Source organism: Suricata suricatta, chromosome 3, assembly GCF_006229205.1.
Source record: "Suricata suricatta isolate VVHF042 chromosome 3, meerkat_22Aug2017_6uvM2_HiC, whole genome shotgun sequence".
NCBI lineage: Eukaryota > Metazoa > Chordata > Mammalia > Carnivora > Herpestidae > Suricata > Suricata suricatta.
The window spans coordinates 147,264,488-147,280,826 of NC_043702.1; the positions used below are offsets into that span (position 1 = coordinate 147,264,488).

The 16,339-nt window shown below is 54.8% G+C and overlaps 1 protein-coding gene across 1 annotated transcript in view; it reads left to right on the plus strand.

The window, feature by feature from the left end:
• The window catches only part of IGFN1 (immunoglobulin like and fibronectin type III domain containing 1), a 29,669-nt gene extending 14,125 nt beyond the window's left edge, over positions 1-15,544 (plus strand). Inside the window, exons 14-26 of the mRNA XM_029933386.1 lie at positions 2,122-2,239; positions 2,740-2,864; positions 3,579-3,720; positions 4,086-4,403; positions 4,937-5,236; positions 5,719-5,892; positions 6,907-7,035; positions 9,072-9,368; positions 10,334-10,422; positions 11,900-12,095; positions 12,807-13,106; positions 13,827-14,153; positions 15,074-15,544. Coding sequence (XP_029789246.1) covers positions 2,122-2,239; positions 2,740-2,864; positions 3,579-3,720; positions 4,086-4,403; positions 4,937-5,236; positions 5,719-5,892; positions 6,907-7,035; positions 9,072-9,368; positions 10,334-10,422; positions 11,900-12,095; positions 12,807-13,106; positions 13,827-14,153; positions 15,074-15,087 — 2,529 coding nt within the window. The 3' untranslated portion in view covers positions 15,088-15,544. The remainder of the gene's footprint in view (positions 1-2,121; positions 2,240-2,739; positions 2,865-3,578; positions 3,721-4,085; positions 4,404-4,936; positions 5,237-5,718; positions 5,893-6,906; positions 7,036-9,071; positions 9,369-10,333; positions 10,423-11,899; positions 12,096-12,806; positions 13,107-13,826; positions 14,154-15,073) is intronic.
• The last annotated feature ends 795 nt before the right edge of the window (positions 15,545-16,339 follow it).

Below are 16,339 nucleotides of genomic sequence, written 5' to 3' on the forward strand. Positions count from 1 at the left end.
ATTGGGTCAGAGGGGGAAGCAGGCTATAGGGCTGGTTTGGGGAGTTTTGGGGAAATGGGGCCAGGGGGTGGGGTAGGATATGGGGATGGCTTGGGGGATCCTGAGAGAATGGAGATGAAGGGTGGGGCTGGTTATAAGGATGGTTTGGGGGGTTCTGGGAGAATCGGGTCAGGGGGTGAGGCAGGTTATGGGGATGGTCTGGGGGATCCTGCGAGAATGAGGATGGGGTGTGGGACTGGTTATAAGGATGGTCTGGGAGGTTCTGGGAGAATTGAGTCAGAAGGTAAGGCAGGTTATGGGGATGGTTTGGGGGTTTCTGGAAGAATGAAGATGGGGGGTGGGGCAGGTTATAAGGATGGCATGGGGGTTTCTGGAAGAATCAGGTTAGGGGGTGAAGAAGGTTATGGTGATGGCTGGGAGGGTTCTGGGAGAATGGGGTCAGAGGGTGAGACAGGTTATAAGGATGGTCTGGGGGTTTCTGGGAAAATCAAATCAGGGGGTGAGACAGGTGACAGGGATAGCCTGGGGGGTCCTGAGGGACTGGGGTCAGGAAATGAGGCAGATTATAGGAGAGGCTCAGGGGTATCTGGAGAAATGGGGTCAGAAGGTGAAGGGGGCTACAGAGATGGTTCAGGGAGGCTCAGAGTAACAGGCACACAGGTTGGTGTGGAGTATGAAGGTGCCCCCAGAGACCAGGAAGCTGTAGGGCATGGGTCAAGATACTGGACAGCTTCAGAAGGGTCTGACGGTGGCACAAACTCCAAAGATGGCTCAGAGAGGGGCACAGGAATGGGGCTCTTGAAGGGGGCAGGTCCAGGACTGGGTTCTAGGATGACTGGGGTGCCAGCTGCTAGAGATGACACCGCATACAAGGATGACCCTTGGGGCCCAGGGGTGCTGGGGATTCAAGGAGGGCCCGGGAGTCTTTCAGATGGGCAGGGCTCCAGGAATGCTCTCAGGGGCTCTGGAACTTCAGGGGTCCCTGAGGCACTGGGGGCTGTCAGCTCCATGGGAAAATCAGGTGTCAGACAGTGGCAAGACGCTGCTGGGACCCCAACAGTTCCTGGGGGCAGAGAGCCTCCCAGTAGGGAGGGTGTGTCTGCCGATCAAGCAGGGGGTATGGGAGCTTCTTGGTTTCTTGATGGTCAGGGGACAATGGAGGGTGAGACCTGGGCAGATGCTCTGGAATCTAGACATGAGAGGGACTTCCGGAAAGCAGGCCCAGGAACAGCAGACAGAGGTAGAGCAGGTGGCCCGGGGGGATCTGCCCCTCGGGGAGGTGGGGACTCACAGCTGGAAGGCAGAGGGCTGGAAGCGGCATGGAGGAGCTCAGTGGGCACAGGCCAGATTCTGGACAGCAATAGGGTGCCTGGGGACAGGGGTAAACCAATGTCAGGTTCTGCTGAAGGGCGAGGGGACACTGGGGCCCTAGACAGGGAAGACCAGGGGTTTGGCCAAGGCAGCACAGGTTCCAGAGCTTCTAGATCTCTGCAAGAGAAACATCCTGCTTTCAGTGGGACCCACGAAAGACCAGAGAGCTCCAGAGGCAGGGAGGGTGCTCCAGGCCAAGCAGGAACTGGTAGGTTTCGAGGCTCATGGTCCCTGGATAGCAAAGGTCCAGGTCCTGGAAGGGGCAGGTCTATTGGCCCCGGGGAGTCCGGTGTCCTAGAGAAGGGGGATTCCACGTATAGGGAGAATGGCTTCACCCCAAAACCTGGGGACTTAGGGCCTCAGGGAGCCTGGAATAGCCTAGATGGGCCCTTAGGCAGAAATGATTCTGTAGACAGATCAGAGGGCCTCCAGGGCCCAGGCTTTCAACTAAACAAAGGACATAGAGGGGAAAGAGGGTCCCTGGAGGCTGAGAATGACAAGGCCCAAGGTCCAGGTGCCCTAAAGGACTATGAGGGATGGGGAGGGGAAGGCTGTGGTGGGTCAGAGAGATGGCCTGGCCAGCTCAGAAGCATGTCCCCGAGACAGTCAGGGGTAGAGGCGGGAACAGGAAAGAGAAGGGGAGCAGAGGAGGGCAGAGGCTCGGGGCAGCCCCTGGGAGGAGACAACAGAGGGAGCGGAGGGGCGACTCTGCACGAAGACTGGAGCCAGGAGCCCCCGAGTCCTCTTGGCAGCAGGAGAGGTGGCGTGGAGGGCACGTCACACCACTATGGCCAGGGGAGGGATGCCACCCAGAGCACCAGATCCAGACCCCAGCCTGGCACTGCCGCTTCCTTCAAGAAGGCCCAAGGTAAGTATTTCTCAGGGGAATGGCTCTAGAGGGGTAGGACCCAGGGCAACTGGAATGACTGGATCGGTCTCAATTCTGCCTCCAGCCTCAGGACTTAATCCCTGCCAGCACCCCCCGTTTTTAGGGATCTCTTCCTATCTAGGAAACAACCCCCACCTCCTTGTGCGGGTGGGATGGAGGCTGTCTGGGGCCCAGAGGTCTTCGGTTCTCTGTCTTAACCATCCTCTGTCCAAAGAACTAGAGCTGTTGAAATGCTGTGTGTGTGTTTCTCAGACTTCCCATCTGTGTGACTCGAGGGGCCCCTTCATCTACCTTGCATCCCAGGTCTCCCACACCAGCCTAGATCCTGCAGAGAAGAAATGGAAGGTTTGGCTTTGCTGGCACTGGCTGAGCCCAGCTGGCAGGATGTGGTGGTCTCTCAGGGCCGTGGTCTGGGAGGCTGGGCCTTGGGGGAAATCCTTGGGTGGCCAGCCCCTCAGACTCCCTCTGTGTCTCTCCAGACCCCATGGGCCTCTTCTCTAAGAGCCTGACTGACATGGATGTACAGCAGGGTGCGGCCGCTGTCCTCTCCTGTACCCTCACCCGTGACCTGGGTCCTGGTGCCTGGTTTAAAGATGGAGTCAAGGTACAGCCCCCCGCCCCATGCTTTACCGACCAGTTTGTGGGAGGGAGAAGGGGCAGCGATTGGGGGGTAAAGCAGAGAATAGAGGGTTGGGATTTTGAGAGAAAGATTTTTTTCACTCATTTTATTGATGCACCTACCCTGGGAGAAATCTAAATAGTCAGCACATTGGTGTATTTAAATAAAACTGGGTTTTTAAGTGGATTTGTACCTTACTCACTCCTTCCTGGACACACCTCTTATTCTCTCTTTGCCATCCAAAATGCCTGTCCTGTCCCAACACTTGTTGAATTCTACTGTCCTCGTACAAATGCCATCTCAGCTCAACCAAATGGGACGTCTCATCAGTCTGACCATCCCTTTTGTCCTCTGCCATGGCTGTTCTCTTAGGAGAACGGCCGCCATGGTGGTGCAGAGCATGGGCCTTGGCATCAGCTAGACACATCTTCAGATCCCAGCTCTGCCACTTGCCTCCGATTTCACCCATAAAATGGGGCCTATAATAGTACTGACTTCACAAGGCCGTTGCAACCTTAAATGAGATGCCGAAACATGGAGCGCATTCGCCCAGGCCTGGCACATCACATGCATTCCGTTTATGCGGCTGTTATTACAATTCCTACAATTGCGTTAGTGAAGGGCCCTGCCTACCCCGGGGGCCTGGAGGAGCTGGATGGGGGTGGGGTTGACTGGCTCCTCTGTGGCCCTTGTTTCCAGCTCAGCGCCCAGGATGGAGTCACCTTTGAGCAAGACGGTCTCGTGCACAGGCTCCTCATTGCCCAGGTGCAGGGGACCCAGGCTGGGAGGTACACCTTTGTGGCCGGCAACCAGCAGAGTGAGGCCACCCTGAGCGTCCATGGTGAGGCTCAGCCCTGCCCTGCCCTGCTCAGCGGTCTCTTCCCGCCAGGTAGCACGCTCCTCCCCTAAACACTGACTGTGGGACTAGTCTGCAGCCAGTGCCAAATCTTATCCTCAGCCTGAGAAGGTGATTTTAAAAAGCCAACCCACACTCTCCCTACTCTCTGTTAGGAAGTCCTTGAGGAGGTCCAATCCTAGTCCCTCCTGCCACAGACGAAACCCATTCATCCTCCTGTTAGTCCTCTTGGGGCGTCGTCTTTACTCTCAGCCCCCATTTCCTTCTCTGGGCCCTTCTTTCCCCACCCCCTCCCCCAGGTGCACAGTGCCCTGGCTGCCTTTGACTCCCTTGCCCTGTTATATCTCTAGATCGCCCCGTCATCGCTCCGGATGTGACAGAGAAATTGAAAGAGCCACTGGTGGTCAAGGCTGGGAAGCCAGTGACAGTGAAGATCCCCTTCCAGAGCCACCTCCCGGTTCAGGCTGCCTGGAAAAAGGACGGAGCGGAAGTGGTGGGCGGTGGTGGCGGTGGCCATGGCGGCAGCAGGGAAGCCCAGGTGGCCCTGGGGGACGGCTTCACTCGGCTGTGCCTCCCTAGCGCTGGCAGGAAGGACCGTGGCCACTACAGCGTGACGCTGAGGAGCGAGGGAGGCTCCGTCCAGGCCGAGCTCACCCTGCAAGTTATAGGTGCCAGCCCCAGCCTGCTTCCCCGCCACGGCCCAGGGGCCCTGGGCTTCTGGGACCTCCCAGCCAGCAGGAGCAGCCCGAAGTATGGTCCTCTGGCTCGGATCCTCATTTGCATGTCGTTTAAGATCCAAGCCTACTCCACCTTGTCGTCTCTCCCCTTCTCAGGCTGGTCAGGAAGAAACAGTTTAGACAAATAACAGGGCTGGGCTCCTGCTGGCTGTGCTGCTCCGGAGCAAACACAGCCGGCCCCCAGGTAGTTGCTGTGGTGGGAAGGTGGCCCCCAGCCTTGAGTGGCGGCAGCAAGTTAGCACTGAACAGGGGCAGCCACAGCGGTGCATTCCATGTCACCTCTGTAGGTCTGTGTGTGTGTTGCGGGGTGGAGACCAGGGACCCCTCCAGGTAATGCCCAAAGCTCTCTGGACCTTCTACCCCATTGCAGGCTTATTGGCTGATGAGGGGGGCAGTCTAGCACCACTCCCCTCCACCTCCTTTGACCCCCCCTTCTCTTCCTGCTCCTCTCGGTGGGACCCCAGACAAGCCCCAGCCCCCACAAGGTCCCTTGGAGGTACAGGATTGCCAGGAGGCTGGTGTCTGCCTCCACTGGCGGCCCCCACAGGACGACGGAGGCCGAGCCTTGGAGCGCTATGTGGTGGAGAGGCAGCAAGCTGGCAGGAGCACTTGGCTGAAGGTGGGCGAGCCCCCCGCAGACAGCACCACCTTCACCGATGCCCACGTGGAGCAGGGCAAGAAATACACCTTCCGAGTACGGGCTGTGACCTCTGAGGGGGCTGGGGAGGCCCTGGAGTCCACAGAGGTGCTGGTGGCTCCTGCGGGTAAGAGGAAAGACTGGGAGCTAACTCTCCCAGCTTGTCCCTGTGCCCAGAGGGTAGGTGGGACTGCCCCAGACACTGAGGGACACTGGGGGTCTTGGGGCCCTTCTAGAGCACTGTGGAGACTCCTTATGTCAGCTTCATTAGGGATCTGGTGGGCGATCAGGAAGCAAGATTTATGGGGTCTTCTCCAGGCCCAGGCTCTCTGGGAGTAGAGGAGGACAAGCAGAGCCTGCTGTCTCAGGAGCCTGGGCGGGGCAGGCACCAGTCTCCATCAGATGCCCTCCATCCAGAGGGGACTTGAAGCTGAGGGGTCTCAGGACTGCTGCTAGGCTCCCAGGTCACAGCCAGAACAGAGTCCTGGGGCAGGCTGGCTCAGCCCCCCGACTCTCCTTAGGAAAGGGCAGAGTGTGGCCCCCAGGACCTTGCTGTGAGCTGGCACCTTTCCTCAGCCTCTGGCTGACCTGCTCCTTCTCTGCTCCCAGCTCTCCCCGGGCCCCCTTCCACCCCAACCATCCAATCGGCCTCCAGTCAGGGCATCACACTGACGTGGATGGCACCTCGGGGCCCTGGCAGTGCCCACATCCTGGGCTACCTGATCGAGAAGCGCAAGAAGGGAAGTAACACCTGGACAGCAGTAAACATGCAGCCCGTGCTCGGTGAGTGGGCCGGAATGGACGCTCTGCGTTACCCTGGCCCAAAGCTCCCCTGCATGATCTCCAGGCATCATCATGCCAGATCTCTTTAGCACAGTGGGTCTCACTTGGGGTGGTTTCACCCCCTGGGGCATTTGGCAATTGTCTGGCAATTTTTGGTTGTCATAAGCGAAGTGATGGAAGGTGGGGATAGAGGCCAGAGACGCTGTTAAACATCCTATGATACACAGAGCCACGCCCCATTCCCCACCCCCACGTCCCCAAACAAAGAACTACCTGGCTACAAATGTCAATAGTGCCCAGGTTAGGAGACGCTGGTTTACCAGAAGTCTCGGGATGGAAGCCAGAGATGGAGCTATTAGCACTGACCTCCTTCTTTCTGGCCTTGACCTCGGGCAATGCACTCTTTTCTCTGGATCTTACTTTCCTCATCCATAAGATGGGGAAGAGTATCCCCCGTCCTCTTCGCCTCCCTACGGTTTCCAAGAAACAGCTTTCTGAGATCAGAAAGAACTCAGAAAGTCCAAGCCAAGGTTTGCAGGAGAAAGGACAGGTTCCAGGCACGGAGCAGGCTGTCGGGGGACCAGGGCTGGGCCACTTAGCAGCTGAGGGCTCTCAGGGCCTCAGTTTCCTCATCTCTGGAAAAAAGGGTCATGAACTAAGGGCATTCTTCCAACTCCACTATTTAGTCATTCTGTCTTATTTATAAATATGTGTATTTATAGCACCATTTATAACTCTGTAAGGCAAGAGGGAACTAGAGAGGTTAAGGTCCTTGTCCAAGACCACCCAGCAAGTTAGTTCTAGAACCAGACATGGATAAGGTGTCTGACATGCTGAGCAGTGTTCTTTTCACCTTGAAGAGAACTGAGTCACTGTAACTGGCTGGCTAGAGAGGAGGAATGTGCTAGGGCCGTAGGTTTGGTCTTTTCCAAAGCTTGGTGGTGCCAAGCCATCTTGGGTCCCCATCATCCGGTCCTGTCAGGGTGAGACTAATTCGGGGTGGGCTTTTCACAGACAGGAGGTGGACCGTGGTGGACGTGCGGCAGGGCTGTCAGTATGAGTTCCGGGTCATGGCCGTGGCTCCCTCTGGCCCTGGAGAGCCTGGACCCCCTTCAGATGCTGTCTTTGCTCGGGACCCCATGAGTAAGTAGAGCACCAACCCAGGTTTGGGGCAGTGGTGGTGAGCAGGGGATAGCTCTGAAGCCAGTGGGACAGGACCTGGGCATAGGTCAGGGCCAGTCCTGAAGGAAAGGGTTGGGGAGGCTCGAAGACAAAGGTCAAAAGGCTTCTGGGGTGAGGCATATTTTAGGAGCCTGGGGGAGACATAACCCCCCAAGTTGAGTCAAACAGGCCCAGACACCAGGCAGTGGGAATTAGAAGAATCCCTTACTAAGATCACTTTGCTCACTCTTCAGGTTCTGAGCAGGTGAGTTCTCAAGCTGGCCCACCCCTTCCAGTCCTGTGACTGTCCACCCGCCCCAGTGAGGGGTTGTCATCTCTGTGGGGCAGGGAGGTCACAGTGGAATCTCACCATTGACTCTATACAGCAGATATTTGCCCTTCAAGGTGGCTCACACTGTGCCCGGAACTAGGTAAATAAATCCTGGTCTCTGCCCTTGAGAAATGTTCAACCTAGAACAGCATTTCGCTGTCTGTGATTTCAGACCTCCAGGGACAGAGAGATGTCAATAGACATTCTGAGAAAAACACAGACAGCCCAAAGTTCTGGGATCAAAGGTGTCTATAACAACAACAGTAGCACAACAACAACAGATGTTTATAACATCTAGCCTATATTTCCAAGTCCTACAGGAAAGGGTCCTGTTCTAGTTTGGGCCAAATTTCCCAAATGAGAATAGAGAATACCTTTTCCACAAAACATCCATCAAAAACTTCGCCCCATGACATACATCTTGGAAAACACTCCTGTGTATGCCTCTTATGAGCCTCTTGTCCCCTAATGAGCCTGCTAATGACAAGCCATGGAGGGAGGGGCACATTTCTGGCACCTGCTAGATTGGTCAGGTGGCCAACACCTTCAGAGTACCTTTGTATCCCCACAGGGCACACACTGTAGGTGTCAGGGCTGTTGAAATGAATCCAGAAGGAATAGAATGTTGTACAAGTTTAGTGGATCAAATGGCATCTAAATTTTAGTCCTAGAAAGAGCAGGGTGTGGAGTGGAGGGGATGAGAAGGGGAAGATGACACATGCATCTTATTCCTTGCAAGTGGACCAACCCCGTTCTAGCTTATCCATCTCTCTCCCTCTCTCATCACTGATAGGAATGGAGACAGCAAGCAGCATTAGCAGCGCCCCACATGACCCACCCCAGCAGCTACCTGTCCTAGACCCTTGCTGCCAAGCATGGTCTACAGACCAGCAGCATTACCCAGAGGCTTGCTATAGGAATACAGAATCTCAGCCCTCCCCCAGGCTGCTGAATTAGGATCCGTAGTCTTAACCAAATCCCCAGGCAGTTTGTGAACAAATTAAAGTCTGAGAAGCACTGTCCTAGTCCAGATCTAGAAATGCCTGGACAGCTCTTAAAACTCCTGCTGCCTGGGCTGCACCCCAGACTAATGAAATCCACAGCTCTGGGGGTAGGATCTAGGCACCAGCGTTCTTAAGGCTCCCCTACAGGATTCTAGTGGGCAGCCCGGTCCGAGAGACTGCTGTGCAATTCATAAAGCCCCTTACACACCTCACACCTTTGTTCCCAAACCCCTGTGTTATTATCCCTCCCATTTAACAGGTGGAGAATAAGTATGGATTGAGTGTCCAAAAGGCGGTCTTCACTAACTTAGAGTCCAGAACCAAAAGACATAGAATTCTAGTTTTCGGGGATCTTGGAGCCCAAGAAGTCACTGTTGAAATTATCAGATTTCAGGAAGTACAGAAAGGCAGTTAGGGGAAGTGGGTTGGCAGGTGGAGAAGGAGTGGACTGAGTTGGGGGCAGCTTGCTGGATCAGGTAGACTGGGGTCTGTGACGCATAGCTGAGGCACAGTATAGGACAGAGTAAGGATTTCAGGGACGTGCTCTAGGGAAGTCTAGGGGCAGAATCCTGAAGTGAAAGAAATGCCCAGCTTCCACAGGAGAACTAAGGAATATCCACACTGAATGGCCTCCCTCAAGAGAGGGTGATGCCATTCCTGACATTCCCGTGGTCCCTGGCCAGGACCCCCTGGGCCTGTGAGGGACCTCCAGGTCACAGATACGTCGAACACCAGCATAACGTTGAGCTGGGCCCCGCCAGATGCTCAGGATGGGGATGAAGCCCAGGGATATGTGGTGGAGCTGCGTGGCCCAGACAGTCTGCAATGGAGCCATGCAGGCACCGTGCCAGTCACCACCTTCACAGCCAGAGGGCTTCGGCCCCAAGAGGGCTACTTCGTGAGGGTGACAGCAGTTAACGACGGGGGTCACGGCCAGCCCACTGCCCTGGACACGTTAGTGCAAGCCATGCCTGTTACCGGTGAGTGCCATCCCCTCCCTCTTCCTGTGCGCCCTTCCTGAGACGGCCTCTGAGCTGTGCCCATGCTCTTGCTGAGCCAGGGGCCCTTCCCCAGTTTAATGAAGGGTGGTTTATCAAGCACCTGTTATGAGCCAGGCACTGGGTAGGCAGGCCCACTCACAAATGTTTTCTCATTACAACTCGTAAAAATCCTACAGGATTAATATTCTTACCCCCAATTTACAGATAAGGAACCTGAGGTCAAAGGCACTTTGCCTGGGGTCATACCACTGGTAAGGAGCAGAGCCAGGATTTAAACCAGGTGACTTGGACTCCCAAGTCCAGGCTCTCTCCAAGGATTCTTTGCTGCTTCCCAAGCATGACCTGAGAAGGCATAAGTGGTACTCAGTATTCACAGTTCACGTTCAGAGTAGAAGGCATACAGCTCCCTGTTATCCAAAAGTGGATCTTTTCCTTTGGATTTAATCGCTGGAAGCAGCTGACTTGTCTTTGACCCAAGGTGACCTGGGCCATCCCAACAGGCCCTAGTTGTCATAGTAACGATAAGGGAGACAAATGCAATGAATAGCGTGTGCACCAGGAGTCCAAAGCCCTGGAACCTTGTCCTGGCTCTGCCTTCAGCTTGGCGTGGTCTCACACCTGTCACTTCCGACCTCAGATCAGTGTTTATCTATCTCCTCTGTGAAACAAGAGTTGGATTACATTTTCACTGTCCTCTTCTGTTCTGGCCTAGCCCTCTCCCTGATAGCTTCCCTTTATCAGCTCGCCACCTCCTGCGGCTTCCCACTGCCCCTGAGATTCTCCTCCGAGCTCCCTATCCATTTCCTTCAGAGCCTCCCCTGCCCGCATGGATCTCTGCATCAATTAGTCTGACCCAGACTTCCCGCTCCGGCTCTGCCTTGTTGGAGACCTGGAGCTGGGTACTGAGTGTGGAGGGAGGTGACAGGCCATCTCGTGTGTTCCAGTCTGTCCCAAGTTCCTCATGGATTCCAGCACAAAGGACTTGCTGATGGTCAGAGCTGGGGACACGATTCGTGTGCCTGTTTCCTTTGAAGTGAGTATATCTAATGGGGACTGGGGAGGGGAGCCCAGAACAGCCAAGGGAGCCAAATTCAGCCCTGTGGTTCTCTCCCCAATTCCGTTTCCTTTTTGGTCCTCAGCCAGTGGTCGGGGCTTGTGCTGGAAATCAGGCCAGAAGTGAGGGAGGAAGAGGGTCCTCCTTGAGGGCACAACCTCACCTGGCTACCCAGTGGCCACTCTGCTCTTGCCTATAGGTCCCTCTAGTGGTAGCTTCTGTCACTGCACCTCTAAACTATGGTGCCCACTTTTCTCCTCCTCTCCTTGCTTAGTCTGGGAATTCAGGGGCCTGCAGGATGGATAATCCCTTTTGACTTTAGAATGTGTATTGTACAAACACATGACTGCATTTGACTCGGGATGATCCTCAACCAACACCACCTGTCTCTGTGTGTATAATGTAGCACTGTAGTGTGGTGGCTAGAAGCAGGGATGGCCTGAGGTCAGATTCTAGCATCATTCCTCACTAGCTGTTTGGCTTTGGACAAAAACCTTAACGTCTCTGTGTTCCAACTTTCTCATCTGTCAAATGGGGATAATAGTAACTTATGTCAAAGGAGTTTTCTGAGAATTCAAGGAATTATTACATTGAAAGCACGTAAGCAGCACCTGACATATGGCAAGAGCCCAGTGTGTGTTATTCATCAGTAATTACGATGATGATGATGATTACTATTAAAATCATCATTGTCGGGGCGCCTGCGTGGCCCAATCGGTTAAGCGTCCAATATCGACTCAGTTCATAATCTCTTGGTTCATGAGTTGGAGCCCAATGCGAGCTGTTAGTGTGTAGCTTACTTGGGATTTTCTCTCTCTCTTCCTCTCTCTCTCTCCCTCTCTCTCTCTCCCCCTATCTCTCTCCCTCTCCCCCTTGCACTCTCTCTCTAATTAAATTTTTAAAAATTAAAAAAAAAAATCATCAGTGTCATCATCATCATCTGTGTGGGAACTCGTAGGCAGCAGAGCCAGACCCAAACCCTGATATAACGCTAAACTGCATGTCCTTAACCAGTAGACCAAAATAAAGACAACAATGGTGACAAAAGTACTTAACACACACTGAGTGTTTAACACTGAGTGTTCCTTGGCTCTGTTCTCCATGCTTCCATGTGTCATTCACTTCTCCAGGCCTCAGAACAATCCCATGAGGTACGTTACTGCTGGCATCTCCATTTGACTCTGATGCCCAGTGTGTCCAGCACCAGAGGATGTCCCCAGGAGCCGGGGGTTTGCTTCACTCTCGCTGTCCTGCTCCCGCACTAACCCACAGCCCCCTCCCATACCCACCTGTGTCACTCCCTCTCGACCAGCCCCTCTCTAAATAGGCGCTTCCCACCTCTGTGACTACCCAGACATTTCTCCTCCGAGAATGTGTTTCTCCCCTTAGGCTCAGCTCAAATACTATCACTTCCACAAAACCTCCCTTCCTGATTTTCCTTTCCTCTCTTTCCCAGGCCGCCCCCATGCCCGAGGTGACCTGGCTGAAGGATGGCTTGCCCTTGCCCAAAAGAAATGTGACCTCCACCAAGGATGGCCTCACCCAGCTTCTGATTCCTGTGGCCAGCCTCTCAGACAGCGGTGTCTACACTGTGGTGCTGAGGAGCCTGCAGGGCCAGCAGGCTACCTACAGCTTCCCCCTCAGGGTGGCAGGTGAGGGAGGCCTGGGCAGGGTCTGTGGATGCTGCTTTGCCACTCGCCAAGGCATGGAGCTCTCAGCTCTTCTCCCATGCTGAGGAATCCAAGGTGACCACACCACCAGCCATTCCTAAGAGCCTGATAAAGGAGAAAAGGCAGAGGGAGAGTCTGGGGTGGGGCAGGGCCTGGGGGTGCATTGCTCTGCCCCAGGAACTTGGGGATAGTTAAGCCACAGCCTTTCTTTGGACCTGTTATTCTTCATTTTGGGTCAGTGAGCGAAGACAGTCACCACCATCATCTCAGCTGAAAGAGACTTGGAAGGATTATCTGTGGCCCTTGTACACAATCAAAGTTGCGCTCCCCACTGGGATTCCCACATAGCCCCCACCCATCCCGAAGGAGCTTCTAGAATTCAGGAATGACCAACAGCTGACCATGGGGGCTCTGCAGCTTGGTCTTGTGGAAGCCCCTCCACTGTCCACATCCTGTGTCATTTTACTTATAACCAGCATGAATTCAAGTAATTCTTGTTGGAGAGGTTTTCTGCTCTCTAGGGATGGCTGCAGACCCCCAGCAGAGCTCTATCTGGCTCTAGCTGCCTGCATGGCAAGATTGCATTCCCCAGGATCTCGGAAGACTTGGGGACCCCAGGGCCGGCCATGCAGAAGCCCTGGGGACCCCTGCTCAGTACACCCGCAACTCAGCTCCCTTTGCTTTCTTGTGCAGCATGCCCGAAGGCGCCCGGGCCCATCCGCCTGCAGGAGAACGTGCCCGGGACTGTGACGGCTGAGTGGGAGCCTTCTCCGGACGAGACCGGGGGTGTCCCCCTGCACTATGAGGTGCTGACACGCTCCTCGGCGCAGGGGCCCTGGCGCCAGGCGGCCGACCACGTGCACACCAACCACTTCACCCTCCTGGGGGTGCTCCCGGGCCATGAGTACCACTTCCGGGTGGTGGCCAAGAACGAGCTGGGAGCCAGCCAGCCCTCAGACACCAGCCAGCCCTGGTGCATCCCCCGGCAACGAGGTGAGCTCTCAGGGATGCAGGCTGCATCTGGGGGCACCGCTCAGTGTATCTCTGGCCGCGGGACCAGCAGGTGGCAGGAAGTGCTGCCCTGCCCTCCTCCCCACCTCCCTGTCTCCCCGCCTCCCTGCCTCCACACCTTGCTCAGCCTCTGCTGGTCTCTGTGTCCTTGGCTCAGGGTGGGTCCAGAGAGAACAGAGGTGTCCGACTGTCCAGGATGCCTTTGGGCGGGGTCTCAAATCAGCCGAAAGTAATACTGCAAAGAGAGGTTAATGTTTCTCTGAAAACCAAGTATTTTTTTAGTTAACGAAATGTGGGCCTTCAAAGTAGTTACTAGAAAAAGCAGATTTTGAAACCAGATGCACCAAGGTGCCCCACATGATTCCATATTTCTAAAACACAAAAATGTCTGGAAGGTTCCACACCAGAATGTTAGCTCTGGTCATTGATAGGCAGTGAAATTATGCTTGGTTTTTATTCTTTCACCCTTTGACTTCCTATCCGTTCTAGTTTGTCCACAGTGAATATGTTTTAGCTTGTAGTAAAAAAAAAAAAATCCAAAATGTATTTTAAGAAAAAGGTTAAAAAGTGAGTCAAGCTGTGGGGGTCAAATTTGCAGGTCAGATGTGGCAGAAGGACTGAGGAAATGCCACCTGACTCACGCCTCAGTCTCTCCTGGCCTGCTGACCCTTCTCTCTCTCTCTCACCCTGGTTTTGCCACAGACAGGTTCACGGTGAAGGCTCCAAGCCACCGGGAGCCTGACCTAAGCCAGAAGCCCCGGTTCCTGGTGGGCCTGCGGACCCACCTGCTGCCGGAGGGCTGTGAGTGCTGCATGAGCTGTGCGGTGCAGGGCTGGCCCCGGCCCAATGTCACCTGGTTCAAGGACGACCAGAGCCTGGCAGGAAACCCCAAAGTGTATTGCACTGACGTGCTGGGCGTGTGCTCCCTCATCATCCCCAGTGTCTCCCCCAAGGACAGCGGCCAGTACAAGGCGGTGGCTGAGAACACGCTGGGCCAGGCTGTCAGCACCGCCACCCTCATCGTCATAGGTAAAGGTCCCGCCCTGGCAGAAGGCCGAGCTGGCAAGGGGGCAGGGAAGGAGAGTCAGAGCAGCCACCTGCCTGTCTTCAGGGAGCCTTCCCTGGCCTCTCAAGAGTGATTGGGCTAGAGGTCAGGATACCAGGCTCTTCCAACCGCCCTGGCTCGCCAGGTTCTCTGTGACTTAAGCTGGCCATCACTGGCCATCCAAGGCCTTGATTTGTCCATCTGCAAAATGCGACATTGACTTGGATCATTGACAACCGACTCTTGGCTTGGGGGACTGTGTAGCACCCACCTCAGCTTCCCATTATGGCCTTGCAACACATCTCCAGCTGAGAGAGAAAGGCTTCTTCTGCCTCCTGGGCTGCACCTTCATAAATTTGCCCAGGTACAGACATTAAGTCCAGCAAGCCTCCCTCGCTGATTTCCTTATTGGTAGTCTCCTTCTCAGCAAAGCAAATGATATGTGTTAATAAGAAAACCGTTTTCCTGAATAGTACTTAAATGTCTTCTATTTTGAACAGGAAAAAAAAAAAAAAAAACAAGTCACTCCTGAACATTTTTCACGATTCAGAATCAACCTTCATGTAAAAATGGCCCTTTTGGCCCTGAACCAATGTGTCTTTTGTCTCTGTGGCATCTTTGCCAAGGCCCTTGGGAAGCTACTCTCAAAGCGCCCCCGCATGTGCACCCAGCTGGTCCTGAAAAGACTATTTTCAAAAAGGTGTTTGGAGGTGGTTGCCAGAGAGGGAGTCTGCCCAAGCTCAGAGAGCAGGTAGCATCTCTGCATTTGAACCCATGGCCCCTGATGGCTGAGCCCCTGGGCCTGATTCTGGTGTGTGACCTTCACCACGTTAGAGGGGTAGAGGGGGAACAGTGGCTGCTCCTTCAGGACCAGCCAGAATACCCTGGTCTCTTTGTCTTGCAGAATCGAGCTCCTAGCCCTACCTCACCCTGGGATGGCCCTGTCTGGCCCCACAGCCATGGGATGATGACAGATTTCTGAAACTTCACTCTTGACATCACACTGGCCCAGAGAGCCCATCCTAAAGGGTGGAGGACACTGCTAGGGCCCAGAGCCCCAGAAAGACAAAGTGAGGGGACTCCGGGGAATGTTCCATTCTCATTCTTCCTCGAGGAAGAAAGAGAAGAAAGGGAGAGGGGGCATTCAGCCTCTCAACCCCAAGCCAAGTCCCTGAGCAGATGATAGTGAACCTCCTCCACCCTCATGATATGGGCTTCTTCTCTACTTCGAGACTTCCAGAGAGAACCTATCTGCAAGATGGAGGCCAAGTCCTTGTTTTCCTGAGGTGGGGTCCAGGAGGGAAGAGCGGGGCCTGCTGTGAACACAGGGGGGAAGAAGGAGGAGGTCAGAGGACCCGGGTGAGGGCCAGAGCGTGCAGGGCATGTGTGGAGGGGGTGCCTTCTGTACTCTTCATCATTAAAACACTGAGCTCATACAAGCCTATTGTTAGCAAGTTCACTTGGGGTTGGCATGGTGGAGGGAAGATTCCCAACGCAGAGGCTTTGCTCCAGGCTCCAGCTGGGAGGATGGCTGGGTTCTGGCTCAAGGGAAGCATTGGATCAGGGCTGGCCTCCTTCTGCAGCCCAGGTCTACACAGTGGCTTCCAAGGTCAGGAAAGCAGAGGAGCGTGGGAGGGTCTGCATAGTAGAGAGACCTCCCTCACTCCTCACCCACGTCTCCCACCCTCCTCTGTCTAGCAAAACTCCTGTGAGCAACAGAGCTTTCCTGGGTGTTGTAGCATGGGGAACACAGAGCCATTGGCACCTTGGACTGCTCTTTGCCTGTCCCTCCCATGTGCCAGAAAGAGTCTGGGCTGCGGAAAATTCTACTCTAGGCTGTGATCTTTGGGCCCTGTGAGAAGGTGCTAAGAAAGACCATCAAGTGCATGGGGATGTGGCTGTCATGCAGGGCTGTGTGGGACCCTCCTCACCTTCTCCACCTGGTGTTACAGACAGGCCAGGGGGCCTCCCTTTCCATGGAAGAACCTCTATGTGACTTCTCACCTGAAACTCTTGTGCTCCTTCAACCCCAAGGCATGGCCGCTGAACCTCTTGGGCTCCCACGAAGTACTCCAGAGTTCCCAGTGATGAGAAGGAAGGAGGGGGCCCTGGGAAGGCTGAGCCCCACTCTGTCCCTGGGTGTCAGCTCCAAGGCCTGGCCAGTGGCCCA